The sequence below is a fragment of the Protomyctophum bolini genome (genome assembly GCF_963924005.1).
Source record: "Protomyctophum bolini genome assembly, chromosome: 17".
Lineage (NCBI taxonomy): Eukaryota > Metazoa > Chordata > Actinopteri > Myctophiformes > Myctophidae > Protomyctophum > Protomyctophum bolini.
This window is the reverse complement of record NC_137878.1, coordinates 39,375,648-39,392,004: the sequence shown is the minus strand read 5'-3', so window position 1 is coordinate 39,392,004 and position 16,357 is coordinate 39,375,648. Positions and strand designations below refer to the sequence as shown.

Below are 16,357 nucleotides of genomic sequence, written 5' to 3'. Positions count from 1 at the left end.
AACTGAAGTTGTCTTTTAACTCATTTTGACCCGAGATCAGATTCTAAGAAATGTCTTCTTCATCCTGACAGTTTTCTGACAAAGCTATGTTTCTATGTCGGTCGTTCTTTCAATTTAAAAAAAATAGCAGACCTACAAGCTAAAGCATAGCATAATGCTAACACCAAAAGGGGGTTCCACTTCCCGTCCCCAAAATGGGTTAAATGTCCAGCACCGAGTCCACTCCTGGACGATTCTATCAAATCCGACGACGTGGTTTCATCTTTTTTGGCACCGGCTTGATGTCAGGAACCGACGCCACCTAAAAAAAAAAAGAAAAACGGGAGAAGTTGTCATATTTTAAGTCATCTGAAGTGTTTTCTTTGCTTTGTGAAAATGTATTTTTTGGCGGTGCCTCGATGGTGCCAAATGCCACTGCCGATATATACAAGCTCTTAAGCTTGTAGATCTGCTATTTTCAGAGCGCAACACCCGGAGCACGACCAAACACAAAACGACTTGTCGTTTAGTTCTGCACTAGTTCCTCTGTAACATTGTCTTAGTCTTAGTTTTAGTCATCATACCGTAGCTTAATTTTTATTTGAAAAAAGGTAGTTGACAGAAGTTTCAGTCGACAAAATCAACACTAGTTGTAAGCTTAAGTAAGCTTAATTTTTCTTACTGTTTTTACTCTTGCCATCAATACTAACAACTTTTGCAGTACTATATGAATACCCTTTTGTATTGCATTTGGATTGATGCCAACAGATTGATTTCGTTGTACACTTGACGTGTCCAATGACAAAATAAAATCCATCCATCCAAGCTTGTAAGATGGCTATTTTCAGTACGTCACATGACATTACTAGATACTGGATCTTTTTTTTTTTTATCAATTTTTATCCCACGATTTTGTGACCCATTTTTCCACCCCTGTGTCAATTATCTAATGTGATACTGGGCTCTACACACCCTCCACCAACCTGGGGAGAGCAACGGACTTGAACTCATGCTTCCTTCATGCCTGAGTGTCCAAGTTGCTCCTTTACACCTGACAGGGGGGAGTTTCCCTGGTTGGACGTAGCACGTGGAAGGAACACATTATTCCAACCAGTTCCTTTCCCCTCTATCAGGGTGGCCAGGGGGAGGCAGTTTAGAGACCAGGATTACAGCATGTTTTTTTTTGTGAGGGTACCTAGTACCCTAGGGGACACGGGGAGAACATGTGAGGGTACCTACCCTAGGGGACACGGGGAGAACATGTGAGGGTACCTACCCTAGGGGACACGGGGAGAACATGTGAGGGTACCTACCCTAGGGGACACGGGGAGAACATGTGAGGGTACCTACCCTAGGGGACACGGGGAGAACATGTGAGGGTACCTACCCTAGGGGACACGGGGAGAACATGTGAGGGTACCTACCCTAGGGGACACGGGGAGAACATGCAAACTCCCCACAGAAAGGATCTGTACTTGGATCCGTGTCATGTAGTAGTGGTCAGAACGGTCAGACACTATAAAAGGCTACCTGTTTCAAGGTGCTCCTGATGCGGCCGACCGTGGTGTTCAGCGACACATCCTCCATGTCCATCCTCGGGGGTCCGGGCAGCGAGGGCCCGACCAGTGGCCCCTCCTCGCTGTCCCCTCCCGGGGGCCCGACCAGTGGCCCCTCCTCGCCGTCCCCTCCCGTAACGCCACACGACGCCGACGACAGGTGGCTCTTCTTGGCTTCTTCTTCCATTTTACGTTTCCTGTTCTCCAAGAGCGTCGTCCTCGGTACGAACCTCGGTACAAGACTGACGGGCGGCGCCGCCGGGGCTTTCTCTGGGGTCGGCCTGCGTTCGCCGCGGCGGTCGCCGATCGCCGGCGTACTGCAGCCCACGCCCACGGGGCTATGCGTCGGCTGCTGTTTTTGATCGGCGGCGATGACGGCGTTATGCAACGTCCCCATATTGTCCTCTGTGGGTACGATCCTGTGTGGGTTTGTTGTGGCGTTATGCCCGTAACGGTGCTCTTCTCGAGGTGGGAGAGGCAACAGAGGGAAGCCTCCTGGAGCATAATAATGGCTGGACGACGTCCGACTCTCTCCGGCGTCGTTGTTGTTGTGGACAGAGCTCCGATCTGCAAAACGGCCGGAGCTGGAAGTCTGTCTCGCGCCGCTCTGGTCATGTGCTGCTGCTGACGGTGTCCTCTGTGACGGTGTCCTCTGTGACGGTGTCCTCTGTGAAGGTGTGGTCTTGTTGTCCGATGACGTGGCCTCCTTGTCCCCTTCTGTCAGCTCGCTCTTTTCCCTTGCTTTGTAAACAAAACGAGGAAAAATCACCAGTCAGACAGTGACTCGTGAATAGCAAGCAGAGCATACATTTAGCAAGGGCAGAAACCTATCTCCATATTCTAACTTTTTTAAATTTTTATTTTAGGAAATCAATGCCCGACTACAGTACTTGATCATAACCACAGTGTCACATAAAGGCATCGACAGTACCAGATCTACAAGCTTAAAGCGGGCGCAAATCGACGCATTTTGAGATTGTAGATCTGCTACTTTCCAGATTTACAGACGAAATGTTCCATTGGCGTTTTAACCAATGAAACCCTAATTTACTTATTTGAGAGGGATCCCCCAGGGGTCTATACTTGGACCCCCTCCTTTACAGCACATATCGCCCTAGGGTTCATGTGGTTGAGCAGTTACCCATCATCTGAGCAGTCCTAGTGTTCACATATCGCCCCTAGGGTTCAGTTACCTACCACCTGAGCAGTCCTAGTGTTCACATATCGCCCCTAGGGTTCAGTTACCTACCACCTGAGCAGTCCTAGTGTTCACATATCGCCCCTAGGGTTCAGTTACCTATCATCTGAGCAGTCCTGTTCACATATCGCCTTCGGTCCTGCAGCTTCAGGCGGGTGTCCTGCGCCGTCTCGTGCTCGGGAACGTAGCACACGTGTAGAATCCCGCCGTAGAAACTGGTCCCGTCCATGCGCCGTTTGGCTGCTCTGAAACACAGAACCCGCCTATCAGTGGTGTTTTTGTCGACTGACGCCAGGGCTCCACCGGGCGCGTTTGGGCGCGTTGCGTCTCCGTCGCGTGCGTCAAAAAACGAACCGGTTAAATTTTAATGGTGAGGGAGACGCGACGCGACGCGGGCAGTGGAGCCACCCTTCATTGATTAAAAAGGGAACATTTTTTCAATGACGAAAACTAAATGGAAACTAAATGAAAACTAAGCTATGATGACTAAATGTATTGACAATTTCGTCAACGGCTAGAAACTAGACAAAAAAATGCTAGGAAGGGGACAAGTGGACAAGAGATCCACTAGTATAAGTCATTTTATACTTGGTTGCATGCTGAAAATAGCCGATACAAACTCACACAACTGTTGTGAGCTTGTAGATCGGCTAATTTGAAGCTACAGTAGGATTCCCTGCTTTCACATGACAGAAAAAAGCGAAAATTCAACAAAAGAAAATCCAATGGCAGCCCCTCAGTCAAATGTTGGTCCCATATAATGGGGTTACCTGGCGCTGGTGAGTTTCTGGAACTTGACGAGGTAGACCTCGGTGAACTCTTCGGCGGGGTACTCGTCCAGCGGGCGGTACTCTTCCACGACGCCGTACAGAGCGCACAGCGCCACCAGCTCCGCCATCACGCCGATGGCCGGGACTCCCTGCACCATCACGTAGCGCGACTCCAGGTTGATGGTGTACACCTTGGGGGGGGGGTGGGTGGGCGGGCAGAGAGTCAGTCAGACCACGAACGACATGAGATATAAAGCGTTATTCATAGTCTGGATTTTCACATTTAAAATGTTTATTTTAAAAATAGCTAAAATTCATGATCATAAGCTCAAAGCATAATTCATAGCAATGTCATGATGTACAATAAATATGTGGTTCATAATTGATTTCATATAAGGTTAAGAATGTAAAACATGTGATGATAGATAACTTTCTGAGGCAGAACAAATTAAGTTCTCTGTCTGTCAGTAGCAACATTGGACAATGATTGATGCATGATTGCCCATTTGCCTGGCATTGATTGCACACAGGTGCTACAAACCGTGTCTCACTCATTCAGACTCTGGTTTGCACAAGGAAGCAGTACAAGTGCGTTTGCACTGCTAAAGTTATAAGAACATTAAGTCAAAGAGACATTCAAACTAACTAAGGACTCTAAGCAACTCAAGATGCAAGAACCTTTTCCACGACAAGCGGCCAACGAGGTATTATAATGTTTAGATTAGTATTTGTTGCGTTGTTTGTTTGATGGACACGTTCACCTGCGCATCGCGCATTTCCTTGTATATTGTTTGATCAATATTTGTATTGTGACGCACTTCGCTGATTGCTTATGTGTTTATTATTTTTCTGTGAACATAGTTCTCACGGCATGGAACGGAGGGATGAGAAGAATGCCTGACAATAAATGCCCGTTTACAAAGAACCCCACCTGTGTCGTAAATGTTGTGAGAAGAGCTACCCGGCCTGCCCATCAAGAGGAACACGGACTGTAAATGAACTTAGATTATTCGTTTCTAAAAAAGGCACCATTATTGCTCACTCATTTGTAAACTAGCAGATAACTTTAATGGAGACATAAGCTTGCCATGCTAATGCCATGTTGTGTTGCCAGTTGCGCACACAGCGTTGCTGATTGATGGATTGATTTATTAACAGTTTTGAAGAATTACAGTACATTTCAAGACTAGTACAAGATCAATACAACAACTGTTAACTGTGAAAAGGGCACCTATACGGACGGCTGCAATTCGAAACTGGCCCCCGTAAAATCTGAATCTCCCCCCCTCAGATCACTATGTTTAGGCCATTAATAGTCATTTTATTTAACAGTCTAAAGTTCTCACCTTAACAGCCCTGTCTTTCCTCCCTTCTCTGTATTTGGGTCTAGAAATGCAGACCTTGTGTTGTTCATGGTGTTTATAAACCTCGGGAGTGTCCCAACAACTAGACTTGCTGTTGACGGGCGCCGCCATGTTTGTTTTGATGTGAATTGTGAAAGAAGACGAAAAAACAAACCTTGTAAGTTCCGCCTCACACTTCAGAGTAAGAGCTTTTGTTACGCACAAAATGACCGCATGATTACGTTGTATGTTCGGCGGGGGAATATCTTATTTTGAAGGACATGTCCGTTATCGGCTACTTTGGCCTTGGACCACCGAACACATCGATCATATGTTGTCATGTTTGTCTGCGTGCTGACTGTCGGCTAGCTAAAGTTGTATAACGACAATGTGTAGCCTACTAAACATGTGCTGAATGATTATTATAATAATGTTTGTTAGTCAGGGTATCCAGCCTGTCACTGTGGTGTTTAGCAACACTAAAGACTGCTTCATTCACCTACCCTCAAAACTCATAGCACATCTCTCCCTGAACGAGGTAAGTTCTCCAATATGCACCTTCATGTTTGTAGTTTACAGTTTGAGTTTATTGACACAAGTGCTGAGCTTTAGCATAGGCGACATAGTTTTTACTCTATATTGTATTGGCTTTTCATTTTGACAGAGGACAAAACAATAGAACTACATAGTCCCAATGTAAGGACAGATATATGGGCAAATCGGCCACTATCAATAGCCCTTTATTTGGCGATAAAATAAACCTTCACAACAGAGAGACAATGAAAAGACGATAACGAACAAAACATACTGTAGTAACTTACATAGTCAATTGTTTTAACTCAGTAGTTTGTGAAATGTTTAGCGTTTCTTTTGGTGTGGTGGGTGGCCACCATTTATTTTGTTGTAAATTAATATAAAAGTTGTTTCTTGGGGGTTTAAATCCTATAGCAGCCCTTTGAACTGTATTGAACTGTTCTTTCCTGTGCCCCCCCCCCCCTGCAAATTGTTAATAAAGTGTTCAATCAAAAACAATAACACAATTAAGACCTGTGGTAGGTCATAGCAAAACCATGCAACTGCACGTTGTTTTTGTACAGTAGGCTTATATCTTATTCAAGATATGGCCACCATATACTTTATCACAACGTATATGAAAAATGTAAAAGTAAAATGGTCTATTCTAAAGCAAGTGCCTGTCAATTTTGGGGTCCTTGAGGGGTCCCCAGCTAAACCAGTTAATACAGTATTATACAGGTTGGACCCTCTTGTAAACAAGTGTAATGCCTAATTGGGTCGTCCACTCAAAGTTAACAGTCTTTGTATTGAGTTTGTGCTTGAAATGTACTGTAATTCTGTCCCCCCTTCCTTCGGTCTGAGGTTGGTACTGTACTGTAGGTATGGACCTTGATATGAAAAGGGTTTGGTTGAGGACCACTGACCTACAGCAGTGCATGCATGCGTGTTGTGTGTCATTATTTAGAAGCAGGCCGTGGAGCTGTCCTGGGACCATGGCTCTCCTCCCGTCTTCCTGGGTTGGACCCGAAGCAGCAGAAACCCCTCGTCCTCCTCCTCTCCAGGCGGCGTGGGGGAGGAGGACCACAGGGTGGCGCTGTGTCGCCACCTCGGACAGAAGCTGGGGCTGAAAGATGGAGAACAGGTGAGTGTTGAGTATCTAAAATGAACTGTGCCCATACTCTGGGGTGGGGTTGGCGAAAGGGCCTCTCTGTGTGTGGAGTTTGCATGTTCTCCCCGTGTCCCTTAGGGTAGGTAGTAGGTAGCCTGGCTAATAAGCCAGACTAATATCACACCATCGGCAGGCAATTTTTGCCAACGGCAGATTCGGTCTGGCTTATTAGCCAGGCTAGGTAGTAGGTACTATGGTACCCTCACAAAAAACATGCAGTAATCCTGGTCTCTAAACTGCCACCTGATGGAGGGGGAAGGACCTGGTTGGAATATAATGCATAGAAGGAAGAATGAGGTCTGTCCGTTGCTCTCCCCAGGTTGGCAGAGGAAGCGTAGCGCCCAGGATTACATTAGATAATTGACACTGGGTGAAAAAAATGCGGTTGAAAAATGGTGGCGAAATTAACTTAATTCAGTGGTCTTCTTTTGGGTCAGCCGGTCCCATTAATGGCAAATTCCGTAGTCTGGTTCATCAAATTTGTCTCCCAACTCTTTATTATAGCTTAATTTATCCATATCTTATATATTGCAATATCATTTGGGGAGCTACTTAGTTATAATACACATCTTCACAAACTCCACATGTTGCGAAAAAGATTCTGCAGGATTGCCACATACAGTGATTGGTCTGCTCATTCTGCCCCTCTTCTCAAACAACTCAATATTTTTTTAGCAATCTTTAATTTAAATACATACCAAACCCTGCAACTTTATTTTCAAAGTATTGTTCCAGCCAGTTTCATTTCCTTTGCCATGTAAAGACTTTTTCCAGTTCAACAGAGATGTGCACCACTTCAATACGAGACAGGCAAACCATTTACATCTCTCAAAGTTCCGTACTGGTCTGTGTCAGTTCTCCATCAGATACAGGGGGGCCCAGCTATGGAACACCTATACAGCAATCTCATCAAATTCTACTTCATTAAATAATTTCAAACATAAGTTTAGGACCCACTTAATAGAGCGTCGCAGTCCCGTCCCCTTTCAGAACGTGAAAGGGGCCCAGGAAATGATTCTCCATTCATTTTCACCATAGGCTTTTCAAAAAGTATTTACCGTATATAAAGACGGTTACGCCGCGGACAAAGCCAACTCGGATCGTGACAAATCATGACAACAAACACAATATTTTTTTGAAAGAAGAAAATAAAGGCAGGATACAACACTATTTGTTTTGTTTTTCTTCTTACTAATTATTTGATCGGCCCAAAACATTGTAATTATTGTCATGATTTGTCACGATCCGAGTTGGCTTTGTCCGCGGCGTAACCGTCTTTAAATGAATACTTTTTGAAAAGCCTATGGAGAAAATTAATGGAGAATCATTTCCTGGGCCACTCGTTGTTCTGAAAGGTGCGGGACTGCGATGCTCTATAGACCAGATCACTTAATTATATTTCTTTGTATCATCTCTTCTTTTCTCTAATCATGTACTGTAGATAACCAAGTATTCTAATCATGTTGTTTTATATACTGCAAACATGTATTCTGGATATTCTACATTTCTTGTATAATGTTTCATTGTGTTTTACATAAGTAGAGGCCTCCTATAAGCCTCGTATGGGGGACCTGACCCTGTTTGATGCAGAGGTTTATTATGTGGGTGATGATTGGAGCTATAGAGATGGCTGAGTCTCTGAGAAATTTTGAGGGAATATTGTCTTGGCCAGTGGCCACTGAGTGGCCTTGTGGGGTTGAAGCCGGGCACTCAATTTCTTAAGTACCTCATCAGTTGTCTTTAGGGCTTAAGGCTTTAATGTGCTCTACACCAAAGACCCCAGAGTGGGAGGGCAGTTTGTTAACCAGCATTGTTGCTCTGTTTGTAAAGACGATGTTCAAGTACGTGGCCACATCAAGCTTGTCGGTGATGAGTGTCGGTTTTCTGACCGTTTGCGACTCATATATGGAGATCTCTGTCTGTATCGGTCTGACCACCTGTGTCCCTTTTCTGCCCATATTTGGAGACCCCCCTGTATTTGACGGTCTACCTGTGTCCCTTGTATGCACTTTATGGAGATCCCTGATGTAATTAGTATATGCCTACACCTATTATTTATTCAGTATTTGAGCCACGGACCACCACTGAGTACTACAGACGGATAACAGTTTAAGTCTAAATTTCATTCTGACCCCTCCACGAAAAGGCCTCGTTGTCCTGACCCCTCATCCATCATTTATACATTATGGAGAATTAGTGTGGACTTATTAAACTGTTCGTCTATAGTACTATTTCTTTTTTGTTTTTGTCCACAATTCCACGCTCGATCAACGTCTGATGGCAAACGTTGCCATTCTTCTACATCCTCTATAGTTGTGTAGACTTCTTGTAAGTTAAGTAATTCAGGTGTTTGACAATAATTTAACTCTTAACCAGTAATCCTGGTCACTAAACTGCCTCCCCCTGGCCAGCCGGGGCGCCTGATGGAGGGGAAAGGAACTGGTTGGAATAACGTGTTCCTTCCACGCGCTACGTCCAACCAGGGAAACTCCCCCCTGTCAGGTGTAAAGGAGCAACTTGGACACTCAAGGAAGCATGAGTTCAAGTCCGTTGCTCTCCCCTTGTCCCCCATATATGGGGACTAGGTTGGTGGAGGGTGTGTAGAGCCCAGGATCACATTAGATGATTGACACAGGGGTGAAAAATGGGTTACAAAATCGTGGGATAAAAAATATATATTAAAAAAAACAATAATTTAACTCTTGAGGGCCACTATAGTTCCACACTCACTCCAGAGGGCCACTATAGTTCCACACTCACTCCAGAGGGCCACTATAGTTCCACACTCACTCCAGAGGGCCACTATAGTTCCACACTCACCCCAGAGGGCCACTATAGTTCCACACTCACCCCAGAGGGCCACTATAGTTCCACACTCACTCCAGAGGGCCACTATAGTTCCACACTCACTCCAGAGGGGCCACTAAGAGCGAACGTTTTTTAACTGAAATCTTTGCTACTGGGTGGTCCCTGGAAAAACATATTTTGACATTGGGGTCGGCGGCCAAATACGGATAATTCTGGGGCTCCTTGACATGAAAATGTTTGAGAACGACTGACATAGAAACGTGTTTTTCAGAAAACTGTCAGGACACACACCTGTGTGTGTGTGTGTGTGTGTGTGTGTGTGTATGAATGAATGAATGCATGAATGCATTTTTATTTTCGTGTCTTGTCGTTAAGACCCATCCCTTACGGGATTATAAGACACCCAACAACATAAATAAACAATATCACGTTCACTTCCCACACAGAAGTTACACCAAGTATTTGATGAAAACAAAAACAGAAATAAGCAATAACATAAAAATTAAAATTAAATACATCACATATAAGTTTTCTTTGTCCGTATATGTCCCAAGCCTTCTCTATATATTCTGCTAATGCAAATATCTTTGCAAATATTTTTTGTTCGAAAATCCATATAATTTGTTCGAAAATCCATATCTTTTTTTTTAATACTGTTTTTATTAGGCATTTTTTGTACGAAAGTTTCAGAATATTATCGACAATGATAAGTAATTCAGTAAAATAAAAATGAAAAAAATAACATACAATACCACATACAATACATAATAAAAATGACATATAAGTGTGATAAACATGAAAAAACAAAAAACAGTTAAACAATGACAAGTGTGAACAGACAAAGAAACAGACAACAGGACAGACACTCTCGCTCTCAAACTTCCAACATGTTGTTGTAAATTAAGTGAATTACAGACAATCTTTTTTACATAAGAAAAATAAATAAAACAAAGAAAAAACACTCCTTTTTTTCCTTTTCTTTCTATCCAATTTTCTATTGTGATATCTATTGTGTAGGAGGGGTTGAAAATCCATATATTTTGTTCGAAAATCCACACGTGTGTGTGTGTGTGTGTGTGTGTGTGTGTGTGTGTGTGTGTGTGTGTGTGTGTGTGTGTGTGTGTGTGTGTGTGTGTGTGTGTGTGTGTGTGTGTGTGTGTGTGTGTGTGTGTGTGTGTGTGTGTGTGTGTGTGTGCGCGGTGTATTATTGGTGATAGTAACTGTGAGGATCTCCTCTAGGGTTTCCTGAGGCCCTGTCAAGTCTCTTCAGTGTGTGTGTGTGTGTTATTGGTGATAGTAACTGTGAGGATCTCCTCTAGGGTTTCCTGAGGCCCTGTCATCAGGTCTCTTCAGTGCATCAGGTGTTCGTGGAGCCACTGACGTCGGACGACTGGGAGATCCTGGTAAGCGGCAAGAGTTTTGATTGATTGGTTTATTGATGGGATACTTAGTCAATAATGTGTCAGAAATGTTAACCGCAATGAGGCATGAGGTCAGTCCACTGCACCCCCAGGTTGGCAGAGGAAGTGTAGCGCCCAGGATTACATTAGATAATTGGCACTGTGTGAAAAGAAAACTGGGTTACAAAATCGTGGGATAAAAATGTAGGTAAAAAAAAAAGAAATGTTAACCGCAACGTGGTACAGTAAGACATTACCCCATTTTGGGCTGAGGACACGTCTGTGTCGCCTTAGAGCTTTAAACCACTTTAAGTTATTATTTTAAACTTTGTAAAAATAGCAGATCTACAAGCTCATAGCGCGGCACCGAGTGCCGCGCTATGAACTTGTAGGTCTGCTATTTTTTTTTTAATCGTGAAAATGTGCCTCAAACTTTGAATATATATTCTTTCAGAGTTTCAGTTTTTAACTCAAATCTTTGCTTCTGTGGGGTCCCTGGAACAACATATTTTCAGATGGGGGTCGGCGGCATATTACATATAATCTTTTGGGTCCTTGACATGAAATATTGAGCACCACTGCTACAGAAACATGAGGTTTTTTCAGATAAAAAGACATTTTTTAAAATGTCGACGTCAGGCCTAAATGGGTCAATGGATTCATGCTGCGTTCACACGGAACGCACATGCAAAAGATTCAAAGATGCAAAGCTACCCGGCATCTTTGTAGCTGCATGTCGCTGGCTTCCTTTACAGCATTACTGTACAGCGCATCATCACACTGGCAGATGCAACGATGCAAAGACGCGCTGTGAGTCCATTCGGAGCAGCTACATGCATCGTTCTTTGCGTTGTCTTTGCATCGTCATGTCGCTGCAGGCAGGCTTCCATTGACAACGAATGGTTAGACCGCATCTTTGCATCTTTGCCCGTGTGAACGCAGCACATAAGGCTAAAAGGAAAACACAGGGTCTTGTTTCCATAATTTGTGGTCCTATTTTTTCAATTCATCAACGGAGCATAAGGAATTGACACAATATTACACGTCATCAACACATGCAAATATGTCTGTTGTCAGTCGATCAATCAATCAATCAATCAATCAATCAATCAATCAATCAATCAATCAATCAATCAATGCGTCCATCTCAGGAGCTCCACAGTGCCGCTCTGGAGCAGAAGCTGTTGGACCAGATCAGGGTGGTGTTCCAGGACGCCGTGTTCCCCGTATGGGTGGACCTACACACCGTCATCTACATCAGGATAGGTCAGTATTCCAATGTATGGGTGGACCATAGACTGTAAAAAATATGGACAAAGCGTTCCCCGGGTCTAACATGAACTTAAAATGAAGCCCGTCACCGTCAGTCCTTGCAATGGAAGTCGCCATCTTTCTAGATCCGTTTTGGCCCAGCTGGCCATTGGCTGGCCCAGACAACGAGGCGGGACTTCCCCCCTTCTTCTTCGTTGGTTTTTATTTTGACTCAAGTGTGTGGGGGATCCCGTTCATAGACTGTAACGGTAGCCACGCCCCTCAGAACATGCGCAACTTTATGGTCATTTTTTAAATAAATGGGACCATAATTTTCCAAAAAGAATATTATGACATTAGAAATGAGACTTTAAACTAGTGACTGGAAGCAGAAAGTATTCATGACCATGTTTATTAAGGTAATACAGTCTAGGTGAAGTTGGGCCCAATGACAGCGCCACAACAGGCCATTATATGAACTTTCAGGAAATCCCGATTTCCTTGTGGCTTCACAAAATATCTGTCTGACTGCCCCCCTGGGGTGGACCTATACGCACTGCCATCTACATCAGGATATGTCAATATTCTAATGTATGGGTGGACCTTGGAGCCCAGGGTCTCTGATGTGTCTCTTACTTCCTGGACTACAATTCCCATAATGCTTTGGTGCACTGCTCCTCCTTGTGAATAGGGGGGAGGGCTGTTTTACTGAGACAACATGTAGTCCAGTGTGGCCCAGTGTCCATGACATCAGAGACACTGGGCTCACTGCTAAAATCACATATAATACACACATAAAAAACCTCAGGAAAGTGTTCTAATTCTTCTAAAAAAAAAATATATAGTTTTGCAAAAACGTGTCCCTTTAAAACATGGATATATGACGGGTGGCTGGCATCTCCCTTAGAGATGGGGTGAGAAGTTCAGTCACACGAGAGAGACTCGTGGATGGATGGATGGATGGATGGATATGAGTATTCTGCCTGAGATTCATGTTACAGTATGGCGTGTAAATATACCCTTTTCTTTTCTTAACGCCCCCCTGTACCCCCTCCTCCCGCAGCATCTCTCTCGCCATCCGTGCCCTACGGCCGCCTGGAGCAGTTCACAGAGCTCATGGTCTCTCCGAAGGTCCGCGCGGGACGTACTACGGGCTACGGCGGCGCCACCGGCCCTCCTCCCCTCCCCCTCCCGACCGGTCAGCAGCTTCCTGGCGGGCGGACCGCGCCCGTGGCTGGACCCTCAGCGACGTCGACGTCGTTCCAAACTAGCGATCCTCAGGGACACTCTTCTACCGCTGACTCTTCCATCAGTGCCTCGTCGTCATCGAGGTTAGAAGGGTTCTGAGGGTTCTTTTTCACTTTTGATGTTTATCTTTCTTTTTCTCACAAATCTTCAGTGAATTTTCCCGGTAAATGTCCACAGATGTCCGTTAGCATCCCGCAATCAGGGAATTAAGCGGGGAAAATGCATTTGACATTAATAATGCCCGTTTTGCCTACTTTCACCCTGTGTAATTTGGTTAGTTTTAACCCATTTTGACCTGAGATCAGATTCTAAAAATGTCTTCTACATCCTGACAGTTTTCTGAAAAAGCTATGTTTCTATGTCGATTTAAAAACAAATGCAGATCTACAAGCTCGTAGCGTGCCACTCGGTGGCTATTTTTCAATAGCTAAAGCATAACATGATGCTAACACCAAAAGGAGGATTTGTTTTTAGAGCATTTTTTCTAGTTTTTATTTTTGAAAATGTTAATAGTTTTAGTTGGTTGATTTGTGCGCAGATCTGAGTGTGCAGAGCTTCCCTTTATATTTTTTACAGAAGTCTTTTTTAGAATCATGTCTCGGATGGTCTCGGATATTTTATGAAAGCAACTGGAATGTAGAACAAAAATATGAACAAACCCCCCAATCCCCCACTATTCTTTGGATTATTTATTCAGCATTGTGTAATAAAAATGTGACGAAAGATAGCATTTAAAAATGTATTGAGTTACAGATGAACCACCAACCGTCTGTCCACTAACGAAGACTATAGGTCATTTTATCTATTATTTCAGTTATTTTAGTTAGTTTCGTAAACACACAATACAGTTTCAGTTAGTTTTCCTTTGGTTTTTGTATTGTACTTATTTTTTCCCCCCAATTGTAGTTTCCGTGAACTATAATAACGTTGCTAATCATCGTTCTTTTTCTCTGTTGATTTGGTACTCTTTCTTAAAACAAAAGTCGAACGAAACAAACTAAGTCAACAAGGCGGTTTTTCTTTGGTTCTTGAGGATCACGTATGAGAGTCGGTCTACTTTCTCTTTGCCTTTATCTTTTAATTTGTGTTCCCTCCCAGCCACCCGTCGTGGGGCGGCCTGGTGCGCTACATGCTAACGGGCAGCTACCACCACCGCGACGACCCCGTTCCTCCTCCTCCGCCCCCCTGTCCCCCCGCCATCCCGCTCCTGGTGGGCGACTCTCTGTACCGAGTGTGCCGCGTGCCTCCCGGCCACGCGTGCACCATAAGCGGGGCGGCGACAGCCGGCGTGGTCCATCTGTTCCCCTGGTGGCGCGGAACGCCCGGAACGCCCGGGGGAGGGCGCACCGCCGCGCTCACCTACGGCCTGCTCTCCGCCGTCCTCTCTCCCAAGGACGGGAGGGAGAGGGTCAAGCGCATCGCGGAGAAGAAGAAGGTTGTCGTCAGGACCGGGAGTGCCTCCTCCTCCTCCTCCTCCTCCAAGGATCCTGCGGGTTCAGGTGCAGGTAGCTCCGTAGTAGTAGTTATTACATAATCGTCGAATCGCAACAAGGACGTGATGTGGCGCTCTGGTGGCGCAAAGCGTAGCTACTTTTGTGAATTCAATAGGTTAATATTGCTATATGTTTGTAACCGTTTTAGAAAAGCAATAAGCCACTCGAGGCCCCATGCAGCTTACGGGTATTTTACACTGACTGCGGGGTAGAAGACCCTCCGCTGCGCGTCAGGTTTGCCTACGCCCCCAGCCAGTGTAAAATACCCGCTAACCTGAGACCTCTCGTGGCTTATTGCTTAAATATCTTCCCCTATAGCCATAGGGATATCCCTTTGACTTAGTGGTTAAGATGTTGGCTTTCCATGATGCGGGAGACCCGGGTTCGATTCCCGGGTGTTGCATAGATCCGCCGTTTCAGCTATTTAGTATACAATTGTTGTCACTAATGTCTATATAAGTATATATCTGTCACATTGGCCCTGTGGAATTGTTAATGGTCAATGGTCAAGAAATGTTGTAATGGTGACATCCCTGGCTGCAGGCAGGGTGGGAGAGGAGCAGAAGGAGGAGGAGCAGGAGGAGGAGGAGGAGGAGAGGACCATGGTGGTCAGGGTGGTGTGTCACCACACAGAGCAGCTGGAAGGAGGCCTGCAGAGGTACCCTGACCCCGGGGAGATCCACTGTGGCAGAGTGTGGGTGAGTGAGACACATTTCTATAAGGACAATTTCTCCTAAAGGAAAGACCTACCTACTCCTTCTGTGTGGAGTTTGCATGTTCTCCCCGGGTCCCCTAGGGTAGGTACCCTCACAAAAAACATGCAGTAATCCTGGTCACTAAACTGCCTCCCCCTGGCCAGCCGGGGCGCCTGATGGAGGGGAAAGGAACTGGTTGGAATAACGTGTTCCTTCCACGCGCTATACGTCCAACCATGGAAAATCCCCCCTGTCAGGTGTAAAGGAGCAACTTGGACACTCAGGCATGAAGGAAGCATGAGTTCAAGTCCGTTGGTCTCCCCTTGTCCCCCATATATGGGGACTAGGTTGGTGGAGGGTGTGTAGAGCCCAGGATCACATTAGATGATTGACACAGGGGTGAAAAATGGGTTACAAAATCGTGGGATAAAAATATATATTTAGGAAAGACTTACTTGATCATATTACGGCATCACACAAAAGTAGCAGATCCACAAGCTCGAAATGCGATGCGAATCGACGCGTTGTGAGTTTGCAGATCTCCTACTTTTGCTATTTTATTAATCTGAATCCTGAAAAGTAACAGTTTTTTTGGACATACAGTATGAGATTTCCACCCGATGTATACTTCATGTGATGAATAGTGAAAATAGCCGATCTACAAGCACACAACATGTTGTGATCATGCGGCGAGTTGAGAACTTGTAGATCTGTTATTCTAGAAATGTCTTAACCCATTTTGGGGCGGGGACCCCTTTTGGTGTTAGCATTATGTTATGCTTTAGCTATAGAGCACCGAAGTCCTGACTTAACTCGCTCATCCCGACGATTCCCCTGGTTCGCGGAAGTAATTTCTCTATGGAGAATAACATGGGGTGATCTTAATATCGTCTACTATAAGCGTTGTGGTCCAAAAATAAACAAGCTGTCTC

General features: G+C 44.8%; 2 protein-coding genes across 2 annotated transcripts in view; one reads left to right on the top strand and one right to left on the bottom strand.

The window, feature by feature from the left end:
- Positions 1 to 2: 2 nt before the first annotated feature.
- Positions 3 to 4,983, bottom strand: rbm48 (RNA binding motif protein 48). The gene is made up of 5 exons (XM_080788286.1): positions 4,850 to 4,983; positions 3,504 to 3,694; positions 2,833 to 2,978; positions 1,510 to 2,276; positions 3 to 301 (listed from the first exon to the last, which is right to left on the bottom strand). Exons 1-5 carry the CDS (start codon positions 4,976 to 4,978, stop codon positions 239 to 241), a joined length of 1,296 nt encoding a protein of 431 aa, XP_080644412.1. The 5' UTR covers positions 4,979 to 4,983; the 3' UTR covers positions 3 to 238.
- A 233-nt stretch (positions 4,984 to 5,216) lies between these two features.
- pex1 (peroxisomal biogenesis factor 1) overlaps positions 5,217 to 16,357 on the top strand; it is a 190,930-nt gene continuing 179,789 nt past the window's right edge. Inside the window, exons 1-7 of the mRNA XM_080788289.1 lie at positions 5,217 to 5,384; positions 6,327 to 6,503; positions 10,658 to 10,741; positions 11,890 to 12,004; positions 13,053 to 13,320; positions 14,336 to 14,736; positions 15,274 to 15,428. Coding sequence (XP_080644415.1) covers positions 5,277 to 5,384; positions 6,327 to 6,503; positions 10,658 to 10,741; positions 11,890 to 12,004; positions 13,053 to 13,320; positions 14,336 to 14,736; positions 15,274 to 15,428 — 1,308 coding nt within the window. The 5' untranslated portion in view covers positions 5,217 to 5,276. The remainder of the gene's footprint in view (positions 5,385 to 6,326; positions 6,504 to 10,657; positions 10,742 to 11,889; positions 12,005 to 13,052; positions 13,321 to 14,335; positions 14,737 to 15,273; positions 15,429 to 16,357) is intronic.